Here is a 22,841-nt window from a genome sequence, read left to right as displayed (position 1 = left end):
CGCTGTTTATTATTCAACAATAAATGTAACTGAGTTGAATCACCAGAGAGCTTATAATCATCTAGTTACCGGTATTTTTCCTGTTGGCCACAATAAAGATGGCGTCTTTATTTACCCTCTTACCTAAACTAATGACACGTGTTTCCGCGTCCGAACCGACCTTCCGTGTGGCGGCGGAGACTGACGTAGAAATACAGTTTCACATGAGGGTCTTCGGTGATCAACGTGCAAAAGTCAATATAGAAGTTTGTTTAGCATTAAAAACATAATCACGACCAAATGGGAGGGAAGAATAAACAAAGAACAAAAGGAAATGTTCGGGTATGTTACGTGTATTTACCTTTAATTAACGTTAGCTAGTCGTCAGCTAGTAAGTGAGCTAGGTAGCTTTACCAGCCATTGCTAGCTATTTGTATTTTTCTCGCTTGTTAACTTAATGTTTTCACTTAAAGCTAATTTGAATAGCAAGAACGATGTTTTTACACTTATCATTTAGTAGCTTTATTTTGTTGATCCTCGTCCATGACTGTTGTAGCTATAGACGGCACGGATGGACACCGTATGTGATGATGGGTCATAGCGTAGTAGTGATCTGCTGTGTTTTTCTTGTAGCCGTCTAGCAGCGGCAGAGCCGCCGAGCTGTTGGCCCGAGAGCGGGGTGCCGTGCCCGGGTTTGTGGGCTTCGGCACCACCGCGTCGAATGACCTGGGCTATGTTCCCGCTGTCTTCGGGGCGGAGGAGATAGACAATCTCGTTGACGCTGATTTTCGCATGGTTTTGAGAAAGCTGTCAAAAAGAGACACGGTCACAAAATTAAAGGTGAGTTCTCCCCCCTTAACATTTAGCTGTTGTCAGTACAGACTGCGTAGCATTGTTGATGTGGATGTTCTGTGAAATGAATAAAGGTTAACGTATTACTAATAATATTATTTCTTCGAGCCAACGCAAACACAAGCATGGCCATGTAGTGGTAACAGTATGTTGTCAGTTGTTGGGCCTAAAAAAAAAGGCAAGATTATTTTAATGCATATTGATTTTTAAAAATCCTCCTCCAAGGCAGTACAAGAATTTGGTTCGATGTGCCAAGAAAGAGAGGCAGAGATCGTTAAAGGTGTACTTCCTTACTGGCCGAGAATATACTGCAAGATATCAGTGGTAAGAGATGGACTTCATTTATATTGATAACGGTTTTTGAATTGCATTGGTCAACATTTGGTTTCAAAGATGTCGCTCCATACTGACATCCACAACTTTTAATAGACGATTTATGTACTTATTTATGTATTTATATTTTAATCCTAGGACCATGACAGACGTGTCAGGGAAGCCACACAGCAGTCCTTCCAACAGCTGATTCTGAAAGTCAAGAGGAACCTGGCCCCTTACCTGAAGAGCATCATGGGATACTGGCTGATCGCTCAGTGCGACACCTACTCCCCCGCGGCCTCGGCTGCGAACCAGGCCTTCGAGGCGGCCTTCCCCATCAGCAAGCAGCCCGAAGCCCTCGGGTTCTGTAAGGAGGAAGTCCTAAATGTAGGTCTGGAGTTCCCCCTTAACTAAGTGCGGGGTACACGGTTTAATGCAAAGGTGTCGGGCCTATGACGCAATTTTTTGTTGTTTTGGATCTGTATTCCAGCACATTTTGTGTTTAAAATAAATACAAAATGAATGTAAGATTACAGTGCTGACCATCAGCTTTATTTTGGTATATACATCCGTATCAGGTGTAGAAATTGCAGCCCTTTTTATGCATAGTCTCCCCAATTCCTACACAGATTGCCTGATATGGATGTAAGTACCCTCAAATTAAAACTGACAGTCGGCAATTGTGTCACTGTCCCAATACTTTAGCATGTAACTGAATATCGTAGGCCTTGTGAGACTTTAAAAAAAAAACTTACCGTAGTGCTGATCTAATGAACCGATTATCCTTTCCAGATCCTCCAAGACAACCTGCTGAAGGAAACCCCTGAGACCCTGAGTGACCCTCAGTAAGTCGTTAACATCAGACCCCACTGCCCTGTGAATGCTCAGGAAAATGTATCACAAGCTTTTGAAAGACCTAAACAGTCAGAGCCAGAGAGAAAGCATTTGATTCAGCCTGGCTTTGTTGAACATTGACGTGTTGTTACGAGAGGTCCAGTAAGATAATAGTCCTAAGCATACGGTATGCTTTTTACACAAGGCGAAAGGTTGTTCAAACTCGGTTGATGAAGAGGTTTACATTGGTGGCTCTGTTTGGAATTAAACTCCCGCTCTTTTAGGAGTGTGCCCCCGGAGGAGAGGGAGGCCAAGTACACGCGTCTGTTGACCAGCTCCCTGCTGGCCGTGAAGAAGCTCTTGGCCACTCTGTCCCAGCAGGACTTGGACTCTCTGTCGGAGCGGCTTGCCTATCTCATCGCGCAGAGCAAGTTCTGGAAGTACAGCAAGCACAAAATCCCTCAGGTGTGGAGGCTGTCAAGTTTGTAAGGGGGGGTGGGGAGGAAGTACTTTCCTAAAAATGTAACAAAGTATATAATATCTTCCCTGTCCATTAGAAAAGATAACTAATTAAAAATTAGACGCAGCGTGTGATTGAAATCTATGCCTGCTCTTTTTTAGCTAGTCAATATAAACGTAAAGTTGATTAACTGTCACGTTTCCTGTTGAGTAGTTAGCGTTAGTGTTCTGGAATATTGAGTATTGAGGAATACACACTCAGTATTCCGTGCTTGCCCTGGTATATTCCGGAACCCTGGTAAAATGGCATGTGCTGGGTTCTGTGCACTAGTGGGCTTTTATCAAGTAGTTTTGTGAGTAAAATAGTGTGAATTTTGATCTCTTCGTGCTCTTCTCTTTGACAGATCCGAGGGGCGTTTTTCGAGGCGGTGGCTACGCTGTGCGAGCGCACCCCTCAGCTGGTCCAGAAGGAGGCCGGCCGCGCCTGTCCCACCGTTCTGCTCAGCATCGAGGACACGGACCCCGTGGTGCTGCCCCCTCTGTGGGAGGCCGTACTGCACGTCATCTCCAGCATCCCGGTAAGGCTGGGTGTGAGAGAGAGTGTGTGTGTGTGTGTGTGTGTGTTTGAGAGAGAGAGAGAGAGAGAGAAAGAGGGAGTCTGTCTTTGTGTTGTGTGATTTCTGAAAAAATTGCCATAATGCGCTGTGAAGATTTTTCAACAAATTGAGTTTTAGTTCTTGTCCTGAATTGAGATAAAATTGATTTGTAGTGATGATTGGTCAGTGTGGAGATTCTGCTTTGCCAAGCCTGCTGTCTCATTGGACGGTTCTAGAATTCCAACCTTTCTGGTGTGATTTAATTCGCTGTGCCGTTGCAGGACTGCTGGACGCACGTGAACGCCAGAAAAGGGGTGCTGCCCAAACTCTGGGGGTTACTGAGGGAGGGGGGCCGGGGTCTGGCCACTGTCCTGCACCCCAACCTGCTCCCGTTCATCAGCAAGCTGCCCCCGGAGGTCACGGACCCCAAACTGGAGTTCTACAACACCTTCTTCACTGCCGTCATTCAGGGGTACGAGCTCATGCCTGTAATGTAATGTCATGTTGTACATTGACCATTCAGATTTGAGGTTCTTTTACCATGATGATGTTCTATTTTGTGTTATTATGTGTCAATATTAGACATCAGTTAGAATGATATAATAAGTTATAAGCATCATGTAGGTTTAACATCTGACCCCTGTAGGGCACACAGTATGACTGTGCCCACATCTCTTAAGTAGAAATGTTACAGAAGAGCTGATTTGGAGAATAAAACGCAAGCAGCATACGGACACATGTAAAGCTGGTAGTCTGACGTCTCGAGACTCAGCCTCGGGTTTTGACGTGAGCCGTGCCCGCATTGGGACGGGACGTGGCGTGGCGGGTGACCCCTCCCGCCTCTCATCCCGCACACGTACGTGCCTTTCAGGCTGCGGAGCGAGCGGGCGCTGGCCAGCCCGTCGGAGAGCGCCGCCGTCGTCTTCGCCGCTGTGGAATGCCTGCGGTACGCCCTCCTGCAGAACGCCGGAGAGGATGAGAGCAGCCGACAGATCCAGAGCGCGCTCGTCACTGAGCAGGTCAGAGAGCAGCACCCCCTCTCCCCCAAATACCTACGCTAAAATACCTCAGTGACTGTACAACACCTCTCCCCTCACAACGCTAAAATACCTCAGCGACTGTACAACACCTCTCCCCTCACAACGCTAAAATACCTCAGTGATAGTAATGACTACAACAGTAGTCTACAACTACCATAGTAATATTGGGTTGCAGTATATTACCACAGACTGGTAGTTAGGTACAAGTAGGGGCAAAGGGGATGGTGCTTTTAAAATAGTTAGATGCAGCAAGGTCACACAGCTTCCCATGTGACCGTGCAATGTGTTTTTTGCCAATCACGTGGAAGCTGCAAGGGCCTTGCCGCTTGCTGATTGGCTGTCTGCAGACAGGAAGGGAGAGAGAGGCACTGTGCTTGTAAATGTCACTGCCGCACGGTTGCTGGTTGTAACGAATAGTCCCGGCTTAGCGGTCTTCAGTCTGAATGTGCGGCGGACATTTTGGCCGCGTGTTTTTTTTTTCATTAGTGTAAGTGTTTAGTGTTTGGCTTGTCAGCGTGTGGGCTAATTTAGCTCCGTGTCCTGGCCTCTCCTCCCGCTCTCTGAAAGTCATCCCGTTGTGTTGTGTCCTGGGTATTTATATCCAGCATGTCTCAAATGTTTCTCTTTCTCTTTGTCCTTCTCCCTCCTCTCCTTTCTCTCTCGCTCTATCGCTCTCTCCCCTCCTCTGTCCCCCCTCCCTCGCTCTGCCCTCAGCTCCTGCCCCTGGTGGAGAGCGCTTTGGGGAGCCCCGCCCTGCAGGGGGGGCCCCTCTTCCCCCAGCTGACGGACATGCTGGTCTCCTGGGAGAAGCGGGCGGAGTCAGCCGACCAGGCCGCCGCCTTTCACCGCCTCCTGGCGGACTTCTGGGAGGGGCTCAGGCGGCTCTGCGTGCGGCGGGTGGACCGGGAAGAGGAGGAGGGGGCAGAGTCAGGGGAGCTGGTGGGCGTGGCCTCCCTGCTCTGCGTCATGCAGAACCCGGCAGGGGGCGGCCTGTCCGGCCTGAAGAAGAAGAAGAAGAAGACGGTGAAGATCTGCTTCCCCGACCAGGAGGGCCCGGAGGGGAAGGAGGGGGAGGAGCCCAAGCGGGAAGAGGGGCGGGGCCAGGGCGGGGCTCCGCCGCTGAAGAGCGGCCACCTGGAGGCGCTGGTGTGCCGGCTGGCGGCGCTGGCCATGGCGCGGGTCAGCCGCCACGACTCTGAGCCGCACCTCCGCTTCCTGTCCGTCCTCGTCAGCTCCTTCCCCTCCCGCCAGCTCTTCCAGGCGCTGCTGGACCCGGCGGGCGAGGAGGAGGAGGAGCAGGAGTGGGAGGAGGAGCTGAAGGGCGCGGGAGAGCAGGGCGGGGAGGCGCTGGCCCAGAACCCGGCGGTCCGGTTCCTCCTGCAGAAGGTGGTGGTCTGGCTCCGGCAGGACCGGTACGGGCACCCGGACTTCCTGGTGAACATGGTGTTCAGCGCGCTCCACTGCTGCCGCACCACTGAGGGGAAAACGGTCATCCTCAACCACATCACCAGAGTAAGGGTGGGCCACTACACCCTCGCACAGTTACGGCACTGTCACGATAGAGTCAGTACGGTTATGCCACTATTGTGATAGAATCAATATGGTTAGGTCACTGTCATCATAGAATCAATATGGTTAGGTCACTGTCATCATAGAATCAATATGGTTAGGTCACTGTCATCATAGAATCTATATGGTTAGGTCACTGTCATCATAGAATCATACAGTTAGGTAACAAGATATGGTTGGGTCACTGTCATCATGATGGCATTGTGAGAATGATATGGTTAGTTATGAGTCATGATGCACTTGTGATTATTGCTTTGATTTATGTTCCTGCTACTGTCATAGACTCATAATAGATTTATTTGTTTCTGTTACTTTAGTCATGCAATAGATTTGTCACTCCTATGATTTGACAGAGTCCTTAAAATTGCATTTGTTTCTGTTTCTCCACAGATGGATCTTAAGTGGGGCGTTGTTCTTCAGATCATACAGAAGGTAATGCAACAGGCCGTTCGACTCCTGTGTATTTGGGTTGCTCTGTTTTTGGGGTGCTGACTGTTTTATTGCGGGGTTCTTTACTAGGCGTGTGCAGACCCGGTCTGTCTGGAGGCCTCGATTGGCTGGCTGAAGGGGGCGGTCCTGGGGGAGAGGCTCGTGGGATTGGCCGGGGAGCTGTGCGAGCTGGGGCTGGGGAGCACGAGGTTGACCAAGGCCACGCCCACTGCCGACCACACCCACAGCTGGGCTCTGATCAGCCTGGCGCTCTCACAGCACCACCTCAACGGCAAGTACAGCCAATCAGAGCAGGAAACTGGGAAGTACAGCCAATCAGAGCTGGCCTTTCTGAGCGCAATGTTCATAGCCAAAGCTTGGAGCTACTGGATTCTACTTATGCTGGGAATGCCATTACACGGTTTGCGTGATTTGAGTTAATCGGAAGGTTCGATGGCGTGCTCATTCGCAGAGAGGCTCATCGGCGAGGAGTACGTGGAGAAGATCATCGATAAGCTGCACGCGACGCTCTCCGAGGCCAAGGACCTGTCGGACGCGGGCAACATGGAGCCGCTGGTGTCCTTCATCTGCGAGGTGGCGTCCAGCTTCTTCTCCTCGCTGAAGGGCTGCCTGCTGCTGGCCTCCGCCGAGGAGCTGCTGCTCACCGTCTTCCAGCTGTGCGCGCAGGACCAGGAGACCACGCGGCTGTCCGGTGAGCTCTATACCGCCCGCTAGGGAATTATACCGCCCGCTAATGTTTTATACCGCCCGCTAGAGACTTATACCGCCTGTTAGCCACTTATACCGCCCGCTAGAGACTTATACCGCCTGTTAGCCACTTATAACAAAAAGTCAGTGTTCTAGAACACCTTTGCTTTCAGTCACCAGTAGTGATTGTGACATCAGCGCTAGATTGTTCAGTTCGGGACATTCCGATCACGTATTTGTGAGCGTGCTCCTTTTAAAGGGTTAAGGCCGTTGAGCTGATGCCCGTTGCCTGGTGCTGTAGACTCTCTCCTGCAGAAGCTGAGACAGGCCTGCTTTGCCGGAGTCCACTCTCTGCTCAGCCAGCCGGAGGCGGAGCTCCGCGAGGGAGCCTTCCTGCACAGCGCCGCCGTCTGGGTGAAAAAGCAGCTCCTCAGCGCCCCCTTTGGGGTGAGAAGGTAATGAGCCTGAACAAGGGCAGCTCTCTGGCCTAAAGTGGGGAAAAGCACTAACACAGTTTAACATTATTCATCTCTTTAATTCTTGTGGTATTACTTTCACTCCGTTTTGTGGGGAAATGGTGTCGTATCTGTTGTTTTTTTTTTTTGCAGGTGCACAAAGTGCTTTTCCGAAATACTACAAGAGAGTGAACTGGTGGGATAAAAAGCTAATGCATGCTGGGAAAAAGACAGGGATCCTGATTTTTAAAAGTGCTAAAAGTGGTCACTCGGGGGCTCTTTTGATGCCACTCTGCCCCCCCTTGCCCCCCCCCCCCCCCTCCAGCCTGCAAGCGCTGATGTCAGCGGTGCACACTCTGGTGGAGACGCTGCTCAGCTGCAGCAGTCAGGGTGGGGTCCAGCTCCTGCCTGCGTTCATCAGCTGCCTGACCCCCAGCGCTGCGGAGTGGAAGAGGATCAGACATGCACTGCCCCCCCAGGTACACGCACCCTTCCTTCACCTCTCACCTACGACCTCTGACCTCTGACAACATCTAACACTGACCAGGAATTAAATTAAATGTTTTTTTTTTTCAATAATACATTCTCTCCCTCCCTCTCTATCCTTCTCTTTCTCTCCCTCTCTCACTCTCCCTCCCTCTCTCTCTCCCTCTCCCCCCCTCTTTCTCTCCCCCTCCCTCCTTCCCTCCCTCTCTCTTCCCCCTCCCCCCCCTTCCCCCTTCCTCCATCCCTCCCTCCCTCTCCCCCTCCCTCCCTCCCTCCCTCTCTCTCCCCCCCTCCCTCTCTCCCTCTCTCCCCCTCTCCCCCTCTCCCCCTCCCCCTGCAGTGGGTGAAGTCCCCCCTGTTGTCGGGGCGTCTCCGAGTGACCCGTGCGTACCCCTGCATAGACGTGTGGAAGTTCCGCTGCTCCTCCAAGCTCCCGGCCCACCTCAGCGCCTCGGCCCTGCTGGGGAAGGTCCTCCTGGCTGCCATGGAAGCCCCTGGCCACCAGGGGGCAGGCTCTCCCAAGCTCCCTGACCTCAAGCACACCGGTAAGCAGGAAACTCCCATGTCTGTAAACAGTCATGATGTCATCAGCTTGGATCAAGAATGATTATTAATATGGCAAAATAACACTAATTTTTCACAAATTTGAATGTCCAGTATTCTCTGGTAATTTGGGCGGCAGTGTAGTATGATGGGTAAGGAACTGGTCTTGTAACCAAAAGGTCACAGGTTCTTGAGCAAGGTACTTAACCTGCATTGCTTCAGTACATATCCAGCTGCATAAATTGATACTGTATAATAAAATTCAGAAGCTGTGTTAGTCGCTCTGGACTAGAGCGTCTGTTAAATGCCCGTGATTGACGGTAAGGTTATGTAATGTTATGTAATGGTGTGTTATTGTCATATTGGGGGTTAGGGGTTCACTTGCCCAGTCAAGCATGTCAGGCTGTTTGAGGGCCGCCCTCTTGCGACCTCATTCAATAATGTTGTCGTTCGATAATTACAGCCGGGTGGTTATGTTGTGTTCAGTGTTCACGGGGGGGGGGGGTCATATGATTTATAGAATTACTGCTTAATTACTGTTTACACTAATCATGGACAACATTTCCCAGAGCGTTCTACCTTCAGCATCTATAACAGTACCTAAATGAGGAGAAATTTACGGAGAAAATTGGGGAAATGATGTTGAGCTTTATCTCTGCAGTCTCCTTTGTGACGGCAATGACATTGTGTTTGTGTCTGTCTGTCTGTCTGTCTCTCTCTCACTCTCTCTTTCTCTGTCTCTCTGTTTCTCCCTCTCTTTCTCTCGCTCTGCCTGTCTGTCTGTCTCTCTCTCTGTATGTCTGTCTGTCCATCCATCTCTCTCTGTCTGTCTGTCTCTCTTTCTCTCTGTCTGTCTCTCTCTCTCTCTCTCTCTCTCTGTGTCTGTCTGTCTGTCAGTGTCCGAGGTGCTGTTTGCCATGCAGTGGTGTGAGGAGGTGATGGAGTTCTCCCCTGCGGTGGTGACTGACTACCTTCGGATGCTCCAGGAGCTGAACCTAACGGCCGATCGCATAAGCAAACAGGCTGAACACAGATGCGACGTGCTGGAAACGCTGTTTGCTCAGTGAGTTAATACCGCAAAAAATCTGTTGGTATATATTATCTGGATATTCATGTATGGTTATATTTGTTTAAAAGGCTCTAGGGACAAATGTTGAAAATTCTGAATAATTCTAATAATTCTGAGTTATAAATGTTATGGTGCAATGCATTAGATCATTGTTTTAAGCAATGTGTCTATACCAGTATATATTTCCCTATCAAATAATTTCTAAATAAATATTTTAGTAATATGTCTGCCTACCTTAGTTAAAAGCTTTTGTCTGAGACACTCATTGCAGACTGTGTGTTCAGCTGAAATGTACTGAAAGCCTGTGTGTTAGTTTAACCAATGGGAATGCAGCGTTCCACAGCTTCTCTGTGTCCCCACCAATCACAGGTCACTGGAGGAGGGGTCGCTGTGGACGCTGACGCTCGCGAGCTACATCCGAATGAGGGGCGTGGTCAGCGTCAAGAAGCTGTACGGGAGTGTGGAGAGGTAACCATGGCGACACGGGTACATCGTTTTTACCTCAGGAACAGGGCGGAGGCATCATTTTTTACCTGAGGGCCGAGGCGTAGGGACCCGTTCACAGGAGCGGATGTGTCACACCAGCGCTGTAGGTGTGAATCCCAGGTGGAACATCGTGTCCCTGTCCTTAAAGCAAGCGAGGAAACTGGCTCTGTAAATTAGCATCGTGTCCGCTGTGTATACGCTACACACATCGCCCAGAGGCAGAAACATCTGCCGAGCGGCTAGGTGGCGTGTAAACGGTGATGTCCACGTCAGGAACACGGCGATGATTTCGGCTCCCGGCTTCCTCCCTCTGTCAGAGCGCCGAGAGTCTGGGCGCAGATTCTTTAGACAGGCCAGATGCTCAGCTCCTACGTTCCTTTGCCCCGTTTTTTTTAACTACAGGAAGTTGCTGTTGGTAAGAGGAGTTTCCCATCCATTAGTACTGTACAGAACATCTTTTACAGCGATATGCACTTGGTCACTCTTGTTAATGCATTTGGAAAAGTTCATCAAATTGGAATGTTTTGCCTTCAATGGTAGACACACACACACTCCCCTCATTATCCTGTCAGATCACTGCGCTATAACATCTCTTCCTATCAGAGCACTGTGCTATAATGTGTCCTCCAGTTAGAACACAGCGCTATGACATCTCCTCCAATCAGAGCACAGCAATTTGAGACATCCTCCAATCAGAGCACTGCGCTATAACGTCTCCTCCAATCCCTCTCTCTGCTGTTTCCAGCTTCTTCCCCCTGACGGAGCACCGCCTCTGCACCATCCAGGTCCTCTGTCCCTCCCTGTCCAGAGAGGAGAGGGAGTCTCTGGTCGCCCTGTCCATCTCCGAGCTCCTCAACTGGCAGGACACGGACCCGAACAACGGTTTCAGTAAGGCGCAAACTCCGCCCCCTCACCTGTCAATCTCGCCCTGACCGACCAATTATAAACCCAGTGTGCAAGTAAAACCGAGAAAGTTAAGGAAGTGAGTACTGCAGACATTCACAGTCCGCTCAGATATCTCACTGTCCCAGAACATAAAGGGAAAATTGCTGGAGTAAAAGTAATGGGAAAATCCAGAGGAAACGGAGTTTGGAATTGGATGGGAATCCTGTTCGGACGGTCGGTGATAACGCTGAATGAGAGATGGAGATAGCAAATCCATTTCAGCTCAGTTCATTCGGGGGAGTGAATTGAAAAATGCCTGTGTTTTATGAAGAATTCTGGCCAAACTGAAATGAAATTGACCCTAATCCTGGTTAACAGACACACACACACACACACACACACACACACACACACTCACACAGCGCTAGACATGATTGAATGTCACTGTGGCTGACATGCATTGTTGAGCATGCATGAATTTTGTTGTGGTTGTTTTGGTAGTGTTAGACATGGTTGAATGTCATTGTTGTTGACGTTGTGGTTGTTGTGGTAGTGTTGGACATGGTTGAATGTCATTGTGGTTGACGTTGTGGTTGTTGTGGTAGTGTTGGACATGGCTGGATATCATTGTGGTTGACGTTGTGGTTGTTGTGGTAGTGTTGGACATGGCTGGATATCATTGTGGTTGACGGTGTGGTTGTTGTGGTAGTGTTGGACATGGTTGAATATCATTGTGGTTGACGTTGTAGTTGTTGTGGTAGTGTTGGACATGGCTGGATATCATTGTGGTTGACGTTGTGGTTGTTGTGGTAGTGTTGGACATGGTTGAATATCATTGTGGTTGACGTTGTGGTTGTTGTGGTAGTGTTGGACATGGTTGGATATCATTGTGGTTGACGTTGTGGTTGTTGTGGTAGTGTTGGACATGGTTGAATGTCATTGTGGTTGACGTTGTGGTTGTTGTGGTAGTGTTGGACATGGTTGGATATCATTGTGGTTGACGTTGTAGTTGTTGTGGTAGTGTTGGACATGGCTGGATATCATTGTGGTTGACGTTGTGGTTGTTGTGGTAGTGTTGGACATGGTTGAATACGATCACGCTGTTACAGGTGGGATGGCGTGCCTTGCGGTCCTGCACTGTTGCTTGGAAACGGAGACGCCCGTAGAGGAGGAGGTTCTGCTGGCCGTTGTTGCCACGATGATGGAATGGCGCAATGTCAAAGAAGAGCTCTTCCTGTTTAGCAGGTAAACTCCGTCACACCAAAGAACTGCAGAGTTAAATGTGATCATATGTACCGTTATGTAAACAATCTTTATGGTCCCACGAGGGGAACTTTGGTTTGCAGCCAGAGTTTAGAACATTGACATTTTACGACTACGATAAAAAAAATTTATGTAGTGCAAGAAAAACATTTCATAAATCAAATGTATTGTAGTAATGCCATTACTGTGTGCTGTAAACATTTTGGTGCGTGTTGTTCTTCTGTTCCTGTCTGGGCTCAGTGACCTGAAGACGGCTTCAGCTGGGGCGCTGTCTCTGAACGTGGAGATGATGCGTTTCCTGTCCCGGCTGATGGCGCACTCTCCCGCCATGCTGCGGGACACGCACTGGGACTTCCTGCTCTGCTCCATGCTGGCCTGGCTGGAGGTAAGCGCCACATTATGGGACTTTTACTCTGAAGGGCTGGTCATTTAGCCGGAAACAACTGTGCTTTGTTGTGGGACTTTTAATCTGAAGGTCAGGTCATTTAGTAAAACATTTTTTGCTTTGATGTTGGATTTTTAATCTGACAGTCAAAGTTTTGGTCATCGAGCAGGAAACAACTGTGCTTTGATTCTGTTTTAATCTCAAGCTCAGGTACTGGTCACTTAGCTAGGGAACACTTCTGTTTTAATGTTGGACTTTTATTCTGAAGGTCAGGTACTGGTTATTTAGCAGTGAAAACTCACACTCTGATGTGGGACTTTTCATCTGAAGGTTGAGTACCAGTCATGTTCCAGGGAACACCTCTTTGTTCCCTGTAAAGTTGGCGTTGTCTTTGTCCTTGGCTTTACAGCTCAGTCGAGTTCTGATTGGCCCGTGTCTTGACCTCTCTTTCCCAGGCCGCCAGTGAGAACACGGGCGCTTTCTGGAACCCCTGGGTGCAGCTGTTTGTGTCTCAGAACTGTGGCCTGATCGTGACGCTGAGCGAGTTCTTCTCAGCGACCCCTGCAGGCGAGGCTGACCAACTGCCACCCAACCTGCGGAATGAGTGGGAGGAGTTTTTCGTTGAGGGGATGCACAGCCTGCTCCTCCCTCTGCTGGTCAAGATCACTGGTGAATTTTATATGCTGCTTCCACTTCCTGCGAAATATTAGGAAAATATATTGAAAGAAAAATGATAAAACAAGCTCAAAAAAAGCTTTAAAAGTCACCTGGGGTAGAATTAAATTAAAAGTCTAACGTCCGTTTTCTACTGTCCCGTGTTCTTGTAGAAGAGTACAGGGAGCCGGACGACGCCCTGTTCCCCCAGGCGGTTCTGGGGGCCGTGGGCGAAGCCCTGCAGTGGGTCCCGGTCCAGCTGCTGACCCAGAACAAGCTCCCGCCCAAATTTGTGGCGGGGCAGAAGACCAACCTGCCGGAGCCGCTGCAGACGCTCCTGAACACCCTCACGCCCCTGCTGCTGTTCAAGGCCCGGCCTGTCCAGCTGACCGCCTTCCACGTGCTCAGCAAGTGAGACTGCTGCCTTAACCAATACACACATTATCATCTATTTTACTTCACTAGCTCTGTGTATGACTGCAGCCTTTAACCACTATGCACATTATGAACTGCTCTACTTCACTAGCTCTATGTGAGACTTCAGGTCTTAATGCAAGTACAGCTTAAACTGCTCTACTTCACTAGCTCTATGTGAGACTTCAGGTCTTAATGCAAGTACAGCTTAAACTGCTCTAGTTCACTAGCTCTGTGTGAGACTCCTGCTAGCTCTATGTGAGACTGCAGCCCAGGGCCTGCTGCTGTACTCTGGTCGTGTGCGCTGACCTGCTGCGCTCGTCTCTCCCCCGTTCTCCCCGTTCTCCCCCTTCAGGGTGATGCCCCAGCTGCCCGAGTGTGACAGCGAGAGCGACAGCGGGAAGTGTGAGGATGACGATGGTGAAGAGCCGTGCCTGTGAGTGCTCCGGCTCGTGGTCGTGGGGGTCCGCGCTCGTGTACCCGCGTTATCAAGACGTTCTCATTACTCTCGACGTGTGGCAAGTGGAATATGTTCCATTTTTGGCGCACCTGAGCTTTACTCATTCTTACCAGCAGAGGGCGCATTGATGTCAGTATGCATCAGGCATAGGTTTTTATTTTAGGCACCTGTCTAACATATAAAAGCCCACCGAACAAGAGCAGAGATGCAGCCTATTGCTCATTTACCCCCTGCGTGTGCGTATTAATCTGTGGTGTTGTTGGTGGTGTAATTTCCTTATTGCATGCTGTGTAATTGGCTGTTATGATAAACAGGAGCACATGCGGATGTTTGTGTGTGCGTGCGTGCGTGCGTGTGCACGTGTGTGTTCCTGAATATGTTTGAGCTTGCATGTTCAATGTGTGTTGTGTGTGTGTGTGTGTGTGTGCGTGTGCACCTTAATATGTGCGAGCTTGCATGTTTCTGTTTTGTATATATGTGTTCTGCACGCTGTGTGTGTATGCGTGTGCACCCGCTTGTGTCTGCACTGTGTGTGTGTGTGTGTGTGTGTGTGCGCGTGTCGGATACATACCCTGTTAAAACACTCATTGGAGTTTTCCACAGCTGCAGGCTAATGACGCTTTTAGCAGTAACAGTGAGCATTGATTTACATTTTTTATATTTTTTTACAAAGACTCAAGTCCTCCGTAGCAATCGCATACATTTCATTCGTATTAACGAGTGACAAACGATGTAAGCGTTGCCCTCGGAGACGCCGGCAATTAATTGCTTTTTCACTGGCCGGGGCGTAAGTGTAATGACACGCGATTAAAACGTTAAAAGCTTTGCCGGTCGATTCGTAATCCTTCAGAGGGTTCGGCGTGAAATGTGTCTGTCACAGAGCGTTCTCTCTTCCCTCGCCCGGGCTGTCGCTGCGCTGTGTAATTAATTTCGCCCGCGGGCTTGCGATGGCGGGCTTTTTCGGCTGGCGGCCATTTTTGGGGAGGCTGGCGGTAAGGGAGGTGACGTTCGGCAGGAGGTCCGCGTGTCGTCGTGTACCAGCGCCCCCCTCTGGTCTGTCGGGGGCCCACAGCTTGACCGCGTGAAGCCTCCGGTCGTCTTAGGCCGTCTGAGGCGATGGATATTTTTGAAAATTTAACGGTTTTTCCCTCCATTTTTAGGCTCCAGTCCACACAGGAAAAAATGGCTTTTTAAGGTCACTAAAAACCGAGCCTTTCTGGGAGATGGTAGAGGTAGAGTAAGAGGAAGTAAAGGCGTCTCCGTCTGGCTCTAGATCGCCCCCTGCTGCCCTGATGTCGGTCCTGGCGACTGCCGAGGAGCTGCTGGACAACATCCTGGGCGGCGTGCCGGTGGGCGAGTACGCCGTGGTGCAGCCGCTCAGCGACGAGCACTGCTGCATCCTGGGATACCTGCTGGCCTGGAAGCTGATCCTCACCTTCTTCAAGGCCTCGCCCTCCCACGTGAGTCACTCAACTGTGTGCCTTCTGTATCTGAGGGGTTTGAGTTTGAATCTGCGTTTACATTCGAGTTCTGAGTTTGTGCTTGCATTTGAGTTTGTGTTTGTGTTTGTGTTTGTGTGTGCATTTGAGTTTGTGTTTGTTTTTGCATTTGAGTTTGAGTTTGTGCTTGTATTTGAGTCTGAATTTGTGCCTGCATTTGAGTCTGAGTTTAAGCCTGCATTTGAGTTTGTGTTTGCATTTGCATTTGAGTTTGAGTTTGCATTTGAGTCTGAGTTTGTGCTTGCATTTGAGCTTGAATTTGTATTTGCATTTGAGTTTGTATCTGCCTTTGAGTTTGAATTTGTATTTGCATTTGAGTATGACTTGGTGCCTGCATTCGAGTTTGAGTTTGAGATTGGCTTTGTGCCCTGTGTGCAGCTGAGGGTGCAGTACTCCCTGTTCCTGCGGAAGAGCCGGTCCCTGCACACTCTTCTCCTCCACCTGTTTCGCCTCATGCCCGAAAACCCCTCCCTCCCGGGTCAGGCGGCCGAGCCGGGGGCCAAAGACCCCAAGACCTTCTTCACCGAGGACCTGTGTCTGTCCGTGCGCAGTGAGTGCGGACGCCTCTGCCTTTCATCCATTAATTCATCCATTCATCCATTCATTCATTCCTTTTTTTAATTTCTCCTCAGTTTAACCAGGGAGTTTGAGATCAGAATTCCTGTTCACAAACCCAGTATTCACAAGGACCCATATTCATAAAGAATCTCGGAGCGGGAGTGCTAATCTAGGACCTTGTCCATTATCGGAAATGCTATGAATTCTACACTATAATGCTAGCTAAAATGCTACACTGATTCTATATGGGCACTCTGGGATGCTTTGTGAATATGAGCCAACTGCTCTAACTGCTAAATGTGCTAAATGAGTTTTTGACAGTTAATGCTAACTGCATAACTCCCTCCGCTAAGAATGTGCACAAAGCAGTTTCCTCTGTGAGATTGTTTTGGTAGTAGCATTAGAGATAAATGTATTTGGGCTGTTCAGTGTTTTTTTGTTGTTGGCATTTTTACAAGATAGCAGATTTGAATTTTGAGGTGCTGTAACTGAAGTTTATTTTATGGCAGGGGGGTCAGCATCTGACTCATTGTTATAAGATCGTATCCATGCCAGTTTCAGTGCAAATCCAAACTGCTGCTTGCTACTGTAAAATATGTTTAATAGTGATGGGTAACTGTGAGACTGAAGACTCTACAGTAAACAAAGCCTCACGGCAAACACAGTAAATTCAGCCTCTGAGATAAAACACTTTATCTTTCGTCTCCCTGAGAAACAGTGTTAGATATATTGTGTTCGCTCTTTCTTTCAGAGTTAGACTCTTAGTCTCTCTCAGGGATACTTAAATACTCTCACTTTTTCTCTCAGAGATAAATTTAGACCGACACTTTACTCTGTCTCTCAGAGAGGGATAGACACTTCGGTATTTGTCAACGAGAGGGTTAGATGTTTTGACTTCAGTGTTTCTCATAGGGGGGTAGACATTTTGACTTCTCTTTCTGAGAGGAGAGGGGCAGACATTTTGACTTCTGTGTTTCTCACAGAGAGGGGTGGACATTTTGTGACTTCTGAGTTTGTCAAAGAGAGGGGTGGCCATTTTAACTTCTGTGTTTCTGAGAGAGCGGGGGTTGACACTTCCTGATTTCTCCGTCCCCTGCAGAGAGGGACGGGATGCAGTGGGAGCTCCCCCACCTGGCCTGCTGGGTGTACTACAGTGCGCTGAAGGACCTGCCGGCCATGGTTCGGCTGTGGTGGAACGGGCAGGACAAGCGCATCTTCAACACCGTGGACAAGTTCACCAGCAAGTACGTGAGCGGCGTGCTGTCTGCCCAGGAGATCTCCTCAGTGCACAGCAGCACCCAGACCTTCCACAGCATGACGGTGAGCCTCCTCTCTCTCTCCTTTTCTTTTTCACTCTCTCTCTCTGTCACCCTCTCTCACAACGTCTCTCTCTCTCTTTCACTATTTGTCATCCTCTCTCTCTTTCTCTTTCTGTCACCCTCTCGCTCACTCTTTCTCTCACTATGTCACCCTTTCTCACTCTTTCTCTCTCATTCTCACTCTCTCTCTGTTTCTCTCACTCTCTGCCACTGGGTGGCGCAAGCGTGCCATACTGCTGCTTTGTTAAGTAATTATTTCTGTGACTGGCTTTATCTTTGTGACTCGCGGATGAAGACGTGCTGTAAATGTTTTGCCGTGGTCCGATACGGGCGCTGCCTTTTACAGCTGTTCACAAAATGAAGTTATACATTTATACGTTTATTAAAATTTCTGTGTGCGTGTGTGTGTGTGTGTGTGTGTGTGTTCCAGGTGAAAGCCCGCTCAGCCACCAGAGAGGTGATAGCCACGTACTCGGTGGACGACATTTTCATCGAGCTGGTGATCCAGCTGCCCCAGAACTACCCCCTGGGCTCCATATCGGTGGAGAGCGGGCGGCGTGTGGGCGTGGCCGTGCAGCAGTGGCGCAACTGGATGCTGCAGCTCAGCACCTACCTAACTCACCAGGTTCGGTATTTCACCAATCAGCACCTCCGTTACTCACAAAGGGTTCTATTCCACCAATCAGCACTTGGCTTACTCACTAAGGATTCTGTTCCACCAATCAGCACTTGGCTTACTCACTAAGGATTCTTTTCCACCAATCAGCAGTTAGCTTACTCACTAAGGATTCTATTGCGGAAATCAGGACACAGATGTTACTACTCACTCAATATTATACTTTACCAATCGACACGTCCCTTAACAACCAGGTACTTTAATGGCGATGGTGAGACAGTAGGCAGTGGAGTTGGAGGGAAGACGTAGAAGCTGAGGGTTGTACTTCCTGTGTGTTCAGATGGCTGAAGGTTGTACTTCCTGTGTGCTCAGATGGCTGAAGGTTGTACTTCCTGTGTGTTTTCAGAACGGAAGCATCATGGAGGGCCTGGCGCTGTGGAAGAACAACGTGGACAAGCGCTTCGAGGGCGTGGAGGACTGCATGATCTGCTTCTCCGTCATCCACGGGTCCAACTACTCCCTGCCCAAGAAAGCCTGCCGCACCTGCAAGAAGAAGTTCCACTCCGCCTGTCTGGTGAGGCTCGCTCGCTCACTCATTCATCACACCTACTCACTCACTCACTCACTCACAGACTCACTCATTCATCACACCTACTCACTCACTCACTCACTCACAGACTCACTCATTCATCACACCTACTCACTCACTCACTCACAGACTCACTCATTCACTCACTCATTCATCACACCTACTCACTCACTCACTCACTCACTCACTCACTCACTCACTCACAGACTCACTCACTCACTCTCACTCATTCATCACACCTACTCACTCACTCACTCACTCACAGACTCACTCAGTCACTCGCTCATTCATCAGACCTTCTCACTCACTCACTCTCACTCATTCATCACACCTTCTCAATCACTCACTCATCACACCTACTCACTCACTCACTCACTCACTCACAGACTCACTCATTCATTCATCACACCTCACTCACTCACTCACTCAGACTCACTCACTCATTCACTCACTCACTCTCACTCATTCATCACACCTTCTCACTCACTCACTCACTCACTCTCACTCATTCATCACACCTCACTCACTCACTCACTCAGACTCACTCACTCATTCACTCACTCTCACTCATTCATCACACCTTCTCACTCACTCACTCACTCACTCTCACTCATTCATCACACCTTCTCACTCACTCACTCACAGACTCACTCACTCATTCACTCACTCAGACTCACTGATTCACTCACTCACTCATTCATCACACCTACTCAGTCACTCTCTCACTCACTCACTCACTCACTCGCACACACACAGATTGTCTCCTGTCATACATTTCAGTCATTTTCAGTGAATGTGAATTCACGTTTTAATTCTTTATTTGAAACCACAGTGAAAGACAAGCCGCAGTAAAAGCCTTGTCTCCTGCCGTTTTTGTTAATAATGCCCTACGCTTTATAATCTACCCAGTGTGAATGTCAGTACACAAACACACACACACACAGGTTTGCCCCTGTCAGACGTCTCAGTCATTTTCAGTGAAGCATCAAGTCATTACAATACATCAGGTCCTGCAGTAAGCAGACCGTTGTGAGATTGATTTTAGCTCTGGCCCCTATTTGAATAGTTACCGCAGCTCGCCATAAAGTTTTATAGCCGCAGTCACCTTCAGCATAAAGCTGAGTGTTTGCTGGCGTCTCTGAGCGTCGGATTCTGAACACACGCACGCACACACTTCCTGTCTTTGGTCTGCGTCTAGCAGGAAACTGAATGCGAAAACGCGCGCATTTCTGATATTTGGGAACTTTTGAGAACGCGGATGCTGCGCGCCTGAGTGACTCTGACCCTGTTTCTGTTTCTCCCTTTCTGAACGCAGTACAAGTGGTTCACTTCCAGCAACAAGTCCACCTGCCCCCTGTGCAGAGAGACCTTCTTCTGAGCGCGCTCAGTTCGGACCCCAGCCGGAGAGAGAGGGACGTTTCGAGTTTGTACACCCCCCCCCGTTTGTATTCTGGACCTCGGCTGCTGGGAACAGTGGTTACACACAAGCTCAAACACACACACACACACACAGACACACGCACGCACATACACACACACACACACGCACACACTCACGCATGTATATATATTTTATCCGGCGCTTTCTGTCAGATGAGTCATTGCAGTTTGTGCTCTGGGGAGGGCTGAGACGGTGAGATAGGGCACGCGTGGTGACGGACACATGGACAGCCTGGGTGGCAGAGGGGGTGTGGACGGGCAGCTGGGAGAGAGCTCTGAGAGGGTGTGGAGGCACTGTCTTCCACTGGGGGTCTATGTTAACAGAGAGAGCTGAAGCTGCCCCTCCCCCCTCCCAAATCCCCCCTACCCCAGGGTCTAATTCAGGGACCATACACATCATCTGTGTGACTCCAATCAGATTAAGTCTGGTTCACACATGCACATACACACAGGTGCGCACACACACACACACATACAAACACACACGTGCGCACATATGCATACATGTGTGCACAGCCCCCTACACACACACACACACATACACACTCACACACTCATTTGGTCATGTGCGTGCTCCGCTGTGTAACCACGGAAACACTACACCGGGGGCGGGCTTCACTGAGCGCGCTCAGAGGGGCGGGGCCAGCCCCCCCCCCCGAGGCACATCAAGGTTAACCACTCTGCCGGAACCCAGCGACCGGCTCGCGACCGTCAGGGGGACGCCCCTCCCACGGGACGGACCAGAGCCGCGAGAGCGGGGAAATGGCTGCCAATCAGAGCGTGGCATTTCCAGGAAGGACCCTGTAAATATTTTAGTGCCGAAACGGACACCGCAGACCCCGACGCTGTCCGGGGGGCGACCCCAGGGTCTCGCAGACGGACGACACCTTGGACCCCGGATAAGTCTTTATCATTTACACACCTGTTGGTGGCAAATAAATCTTGTAATGGTATGAATATGAAGCTTGGATGTTGGAATTTTTTTCTTCAAGTGCAATTTTGCTGTTTTTTTTCCCCCTCATGTTTGAATTTAGATTTTTCCAAATCTATGGCAAGTCATCCTGAATTCTTATGGTGGTTTTTTTTATTTTCAAATGTCAGTGCTAATCATTGAATTTAATTTTTTTACTTAAAAAAAATTTACTTCTCAGCGAAGGGACAGTGATGTTTTCCAGTTAGCTCATAATAAGTAAAGTTGGGATATCAACAGGACAAACTGATCCTAGATCAGCACTGCTGCTCAGATTAAGTAAGAAATTTACCATGTGCAAAAGCTTTTAGCGGACACAAAACTAATAACACACCCACTGATTGGTTGAGAACAAATACCATTACCGATCATTGGTCATGTTATTGATTTTGCGGTGGTTAAAAGGTTTTGCACATGCTGGAGGTCTTAGTGAATCAGGCCCTATTTCTATGTGGGTCCAGCTTTGGATTGCCACAATGAGGAGGAATCATCCGGGTTAACATTGTATGTCTGAGCCGTTTTTTGTAGATATAAAAAACCCGTGAATTTGATTACCTAAGGTAATGGGCAACTCATAGTTCACCCAGGAAAGGGTCCCCACAAACCAAGTCAACCCCCCCCCCCCCCCCCCCGCCTCCACATTTTGATTTAAATCTTTGGGTTTGGACCAAAAACCCATTAAGAAATTTGCTGATCGTTTCCTTTTCTTTTATGTGGCTCCTCGCGCGGTCCGGCGCCTCGCTCTAGCGTTAATGACGGACTGTCCCTGACAACGCGCCGCCGTGTGCAGAATGGCTGCTCGTCGCGCTGCTATATTTCATTCCCCCTGAAAGTGTCCAAATGGGCCGTTTTACGGTGGCTAATGGCGGCGATGCCTCCCGTCTGCGAAGCCGAAGACAGAAGACAGAAGACATCGCGGAAATATAACTGAAGGTTATTTACTGTACGTCAGGAAGTTAATACAGCGTCTCTAAAGGATATGAGATTTAAAGCTCCTTGAGAGATTTAGGCCTCTTATCTATGATAAAAATCAATAGCGGTAAAGACTCGGAGCAGCGCCGGGGAGACTGGATTGTCTGGAATCCTGGGAAATATTGCGCGGAGGAAACGTATTCTTTATTTCTAGACTAACACCATCACCCGATCTGTCAATGCAATGTAGCGAAAGTCATGTCCTGTCAGTAATAAATGAAAGGTGGGGTCGCCTGTGCGGGGGTTGGAGCTTTGAATTAAAGTCAAACCTCAGAGTTTGCCAGCACTTTTTTATATAACAGACCATTCACGAAGACCCGTTACTTTTCAACACCAGGAACCAATCTTAAGGATACGTAATACGCAGTATAATAATGGCATTAACGGGAACGAAGCTTTTTATTTTCCCGCACGGTCTGTCTAATTAAGACAACACTCCCTGGCGCCTCGGGCTCTCTGTTACACGCGCATCAGATCTTTCGCAAATAATTTATCGGCTAATGGGGTGTTTGCTTTCATTGGTAATGCATGCGCAGAATTCATTACTGTAAAAGTGATCAATTCAATTACGAGGTAATCTCTGGCTGGAGAGCGGTGTTTCTTGAGGGCTGTTGATAAGCATGTCGTTTATAAATATTTACACAGGCCACTCCACTTGCTCATCAAGTGTCTGGGGTATGTCGCAGCGGGCTTGATTGCGCTGTGGGACGGACCTTCTTGAATTGGCGTCTGCAGTCTTTGGTGACTACAACTGGGCGTTTAGGGTTGCAGTACTGCCATTCGCACAGCAGATGGCAGCATTTCATTACCAAACTCTTTAGCTTGGAAGCAATTACGCAAGTCTTTTAACGCTATCCGTCGTAATATTTCTCAAGACCTAAAACTTTTTTGGAGGGCTTTTTTTCTTGATGTAAAATAGGCAGCATTACCTAATCCTAAGAAGCTGGCTCTATTGGAACACTGAACAGTGATACATGCATTCACAGGAAATACAAAA

General features: G+C 49.0%; 1 protein-coding gene across 1 annotated transcript; it reads left to right on the top strand.

The window, feature by feature from the left end:
• Positions 1 to 175: 175 nt before the first annotated feature.
• ltn1 (listerin E3 ubiquitin protein ligase 1) lies at positions 176 to 20,865 on the top strand. The gene is made up of 30 exons (XM_035434402.1): positions 176 to 321; positions 613 to 819; positions 1,057 to 1,155; positions 1,303 to 1,533; positions 1,939 to 1,991; positions 2,265 to 2,445; positions 2,844 to 3,017; positions 3,317 to 3,507; positions 3,907 to 4,054; positions 4,790 to 5,587; positions 6,035 to 6,076; positions 6,164 to 6,365; positions 6,546 to 6,785; positions 7,083 to 7,236; positions 7,562 to 7,715; positions 8,063 to 8,267; positions 9,163 to 9,328; positions 9,704 to 9,802; positions 10,566 to 10,708; positions 11,815 to 11,950; positions 12,209 to 12,353; positions 12,809 to 13,022; positions 13,181 to 13,418; positions 13,777 to 13,857; positions 15,155 to 15,341; positions 15,759 to 15,930; positions 17,038 to 17,258; positions 17,688 to 17,882; positions 18,280 to 18,447; positions 19,778 to 20,865. The coding sequence occupies exons 1-30, from the start codon at positions 280 to 282 to the stop codon at positions 19,838 to 19,840; spliced, it is 5,349 nt and encodes a 1,782-aa protein (XP_035290293.1). The 5' UTR covers positions 176 to 279; the 3' UTR covers positions 19,841 to 20,865.
• Positions 20,866 to 22,841: the final 1,976 nt, after the last annotated feature.

The sequence above is a fragment of the Anguilla anguilla genome, chromosome 9 (assembly GCF_013347855.1).
Source record: "Anguilla anguilla isolate fAngAng1 chromosome 9, fAngAng1.pri, whole genome shotgun sequence".
NCBI classification, from domain to species: Eukaryota; Metazoa; Chordata; class Actinopteri; order Anguilliformes; family Anguillidae; genus Anguilla; species Anguilla anguilla.
This window is presented reverse-complemented; position numbering and strand designations above follow the sequence as displayed.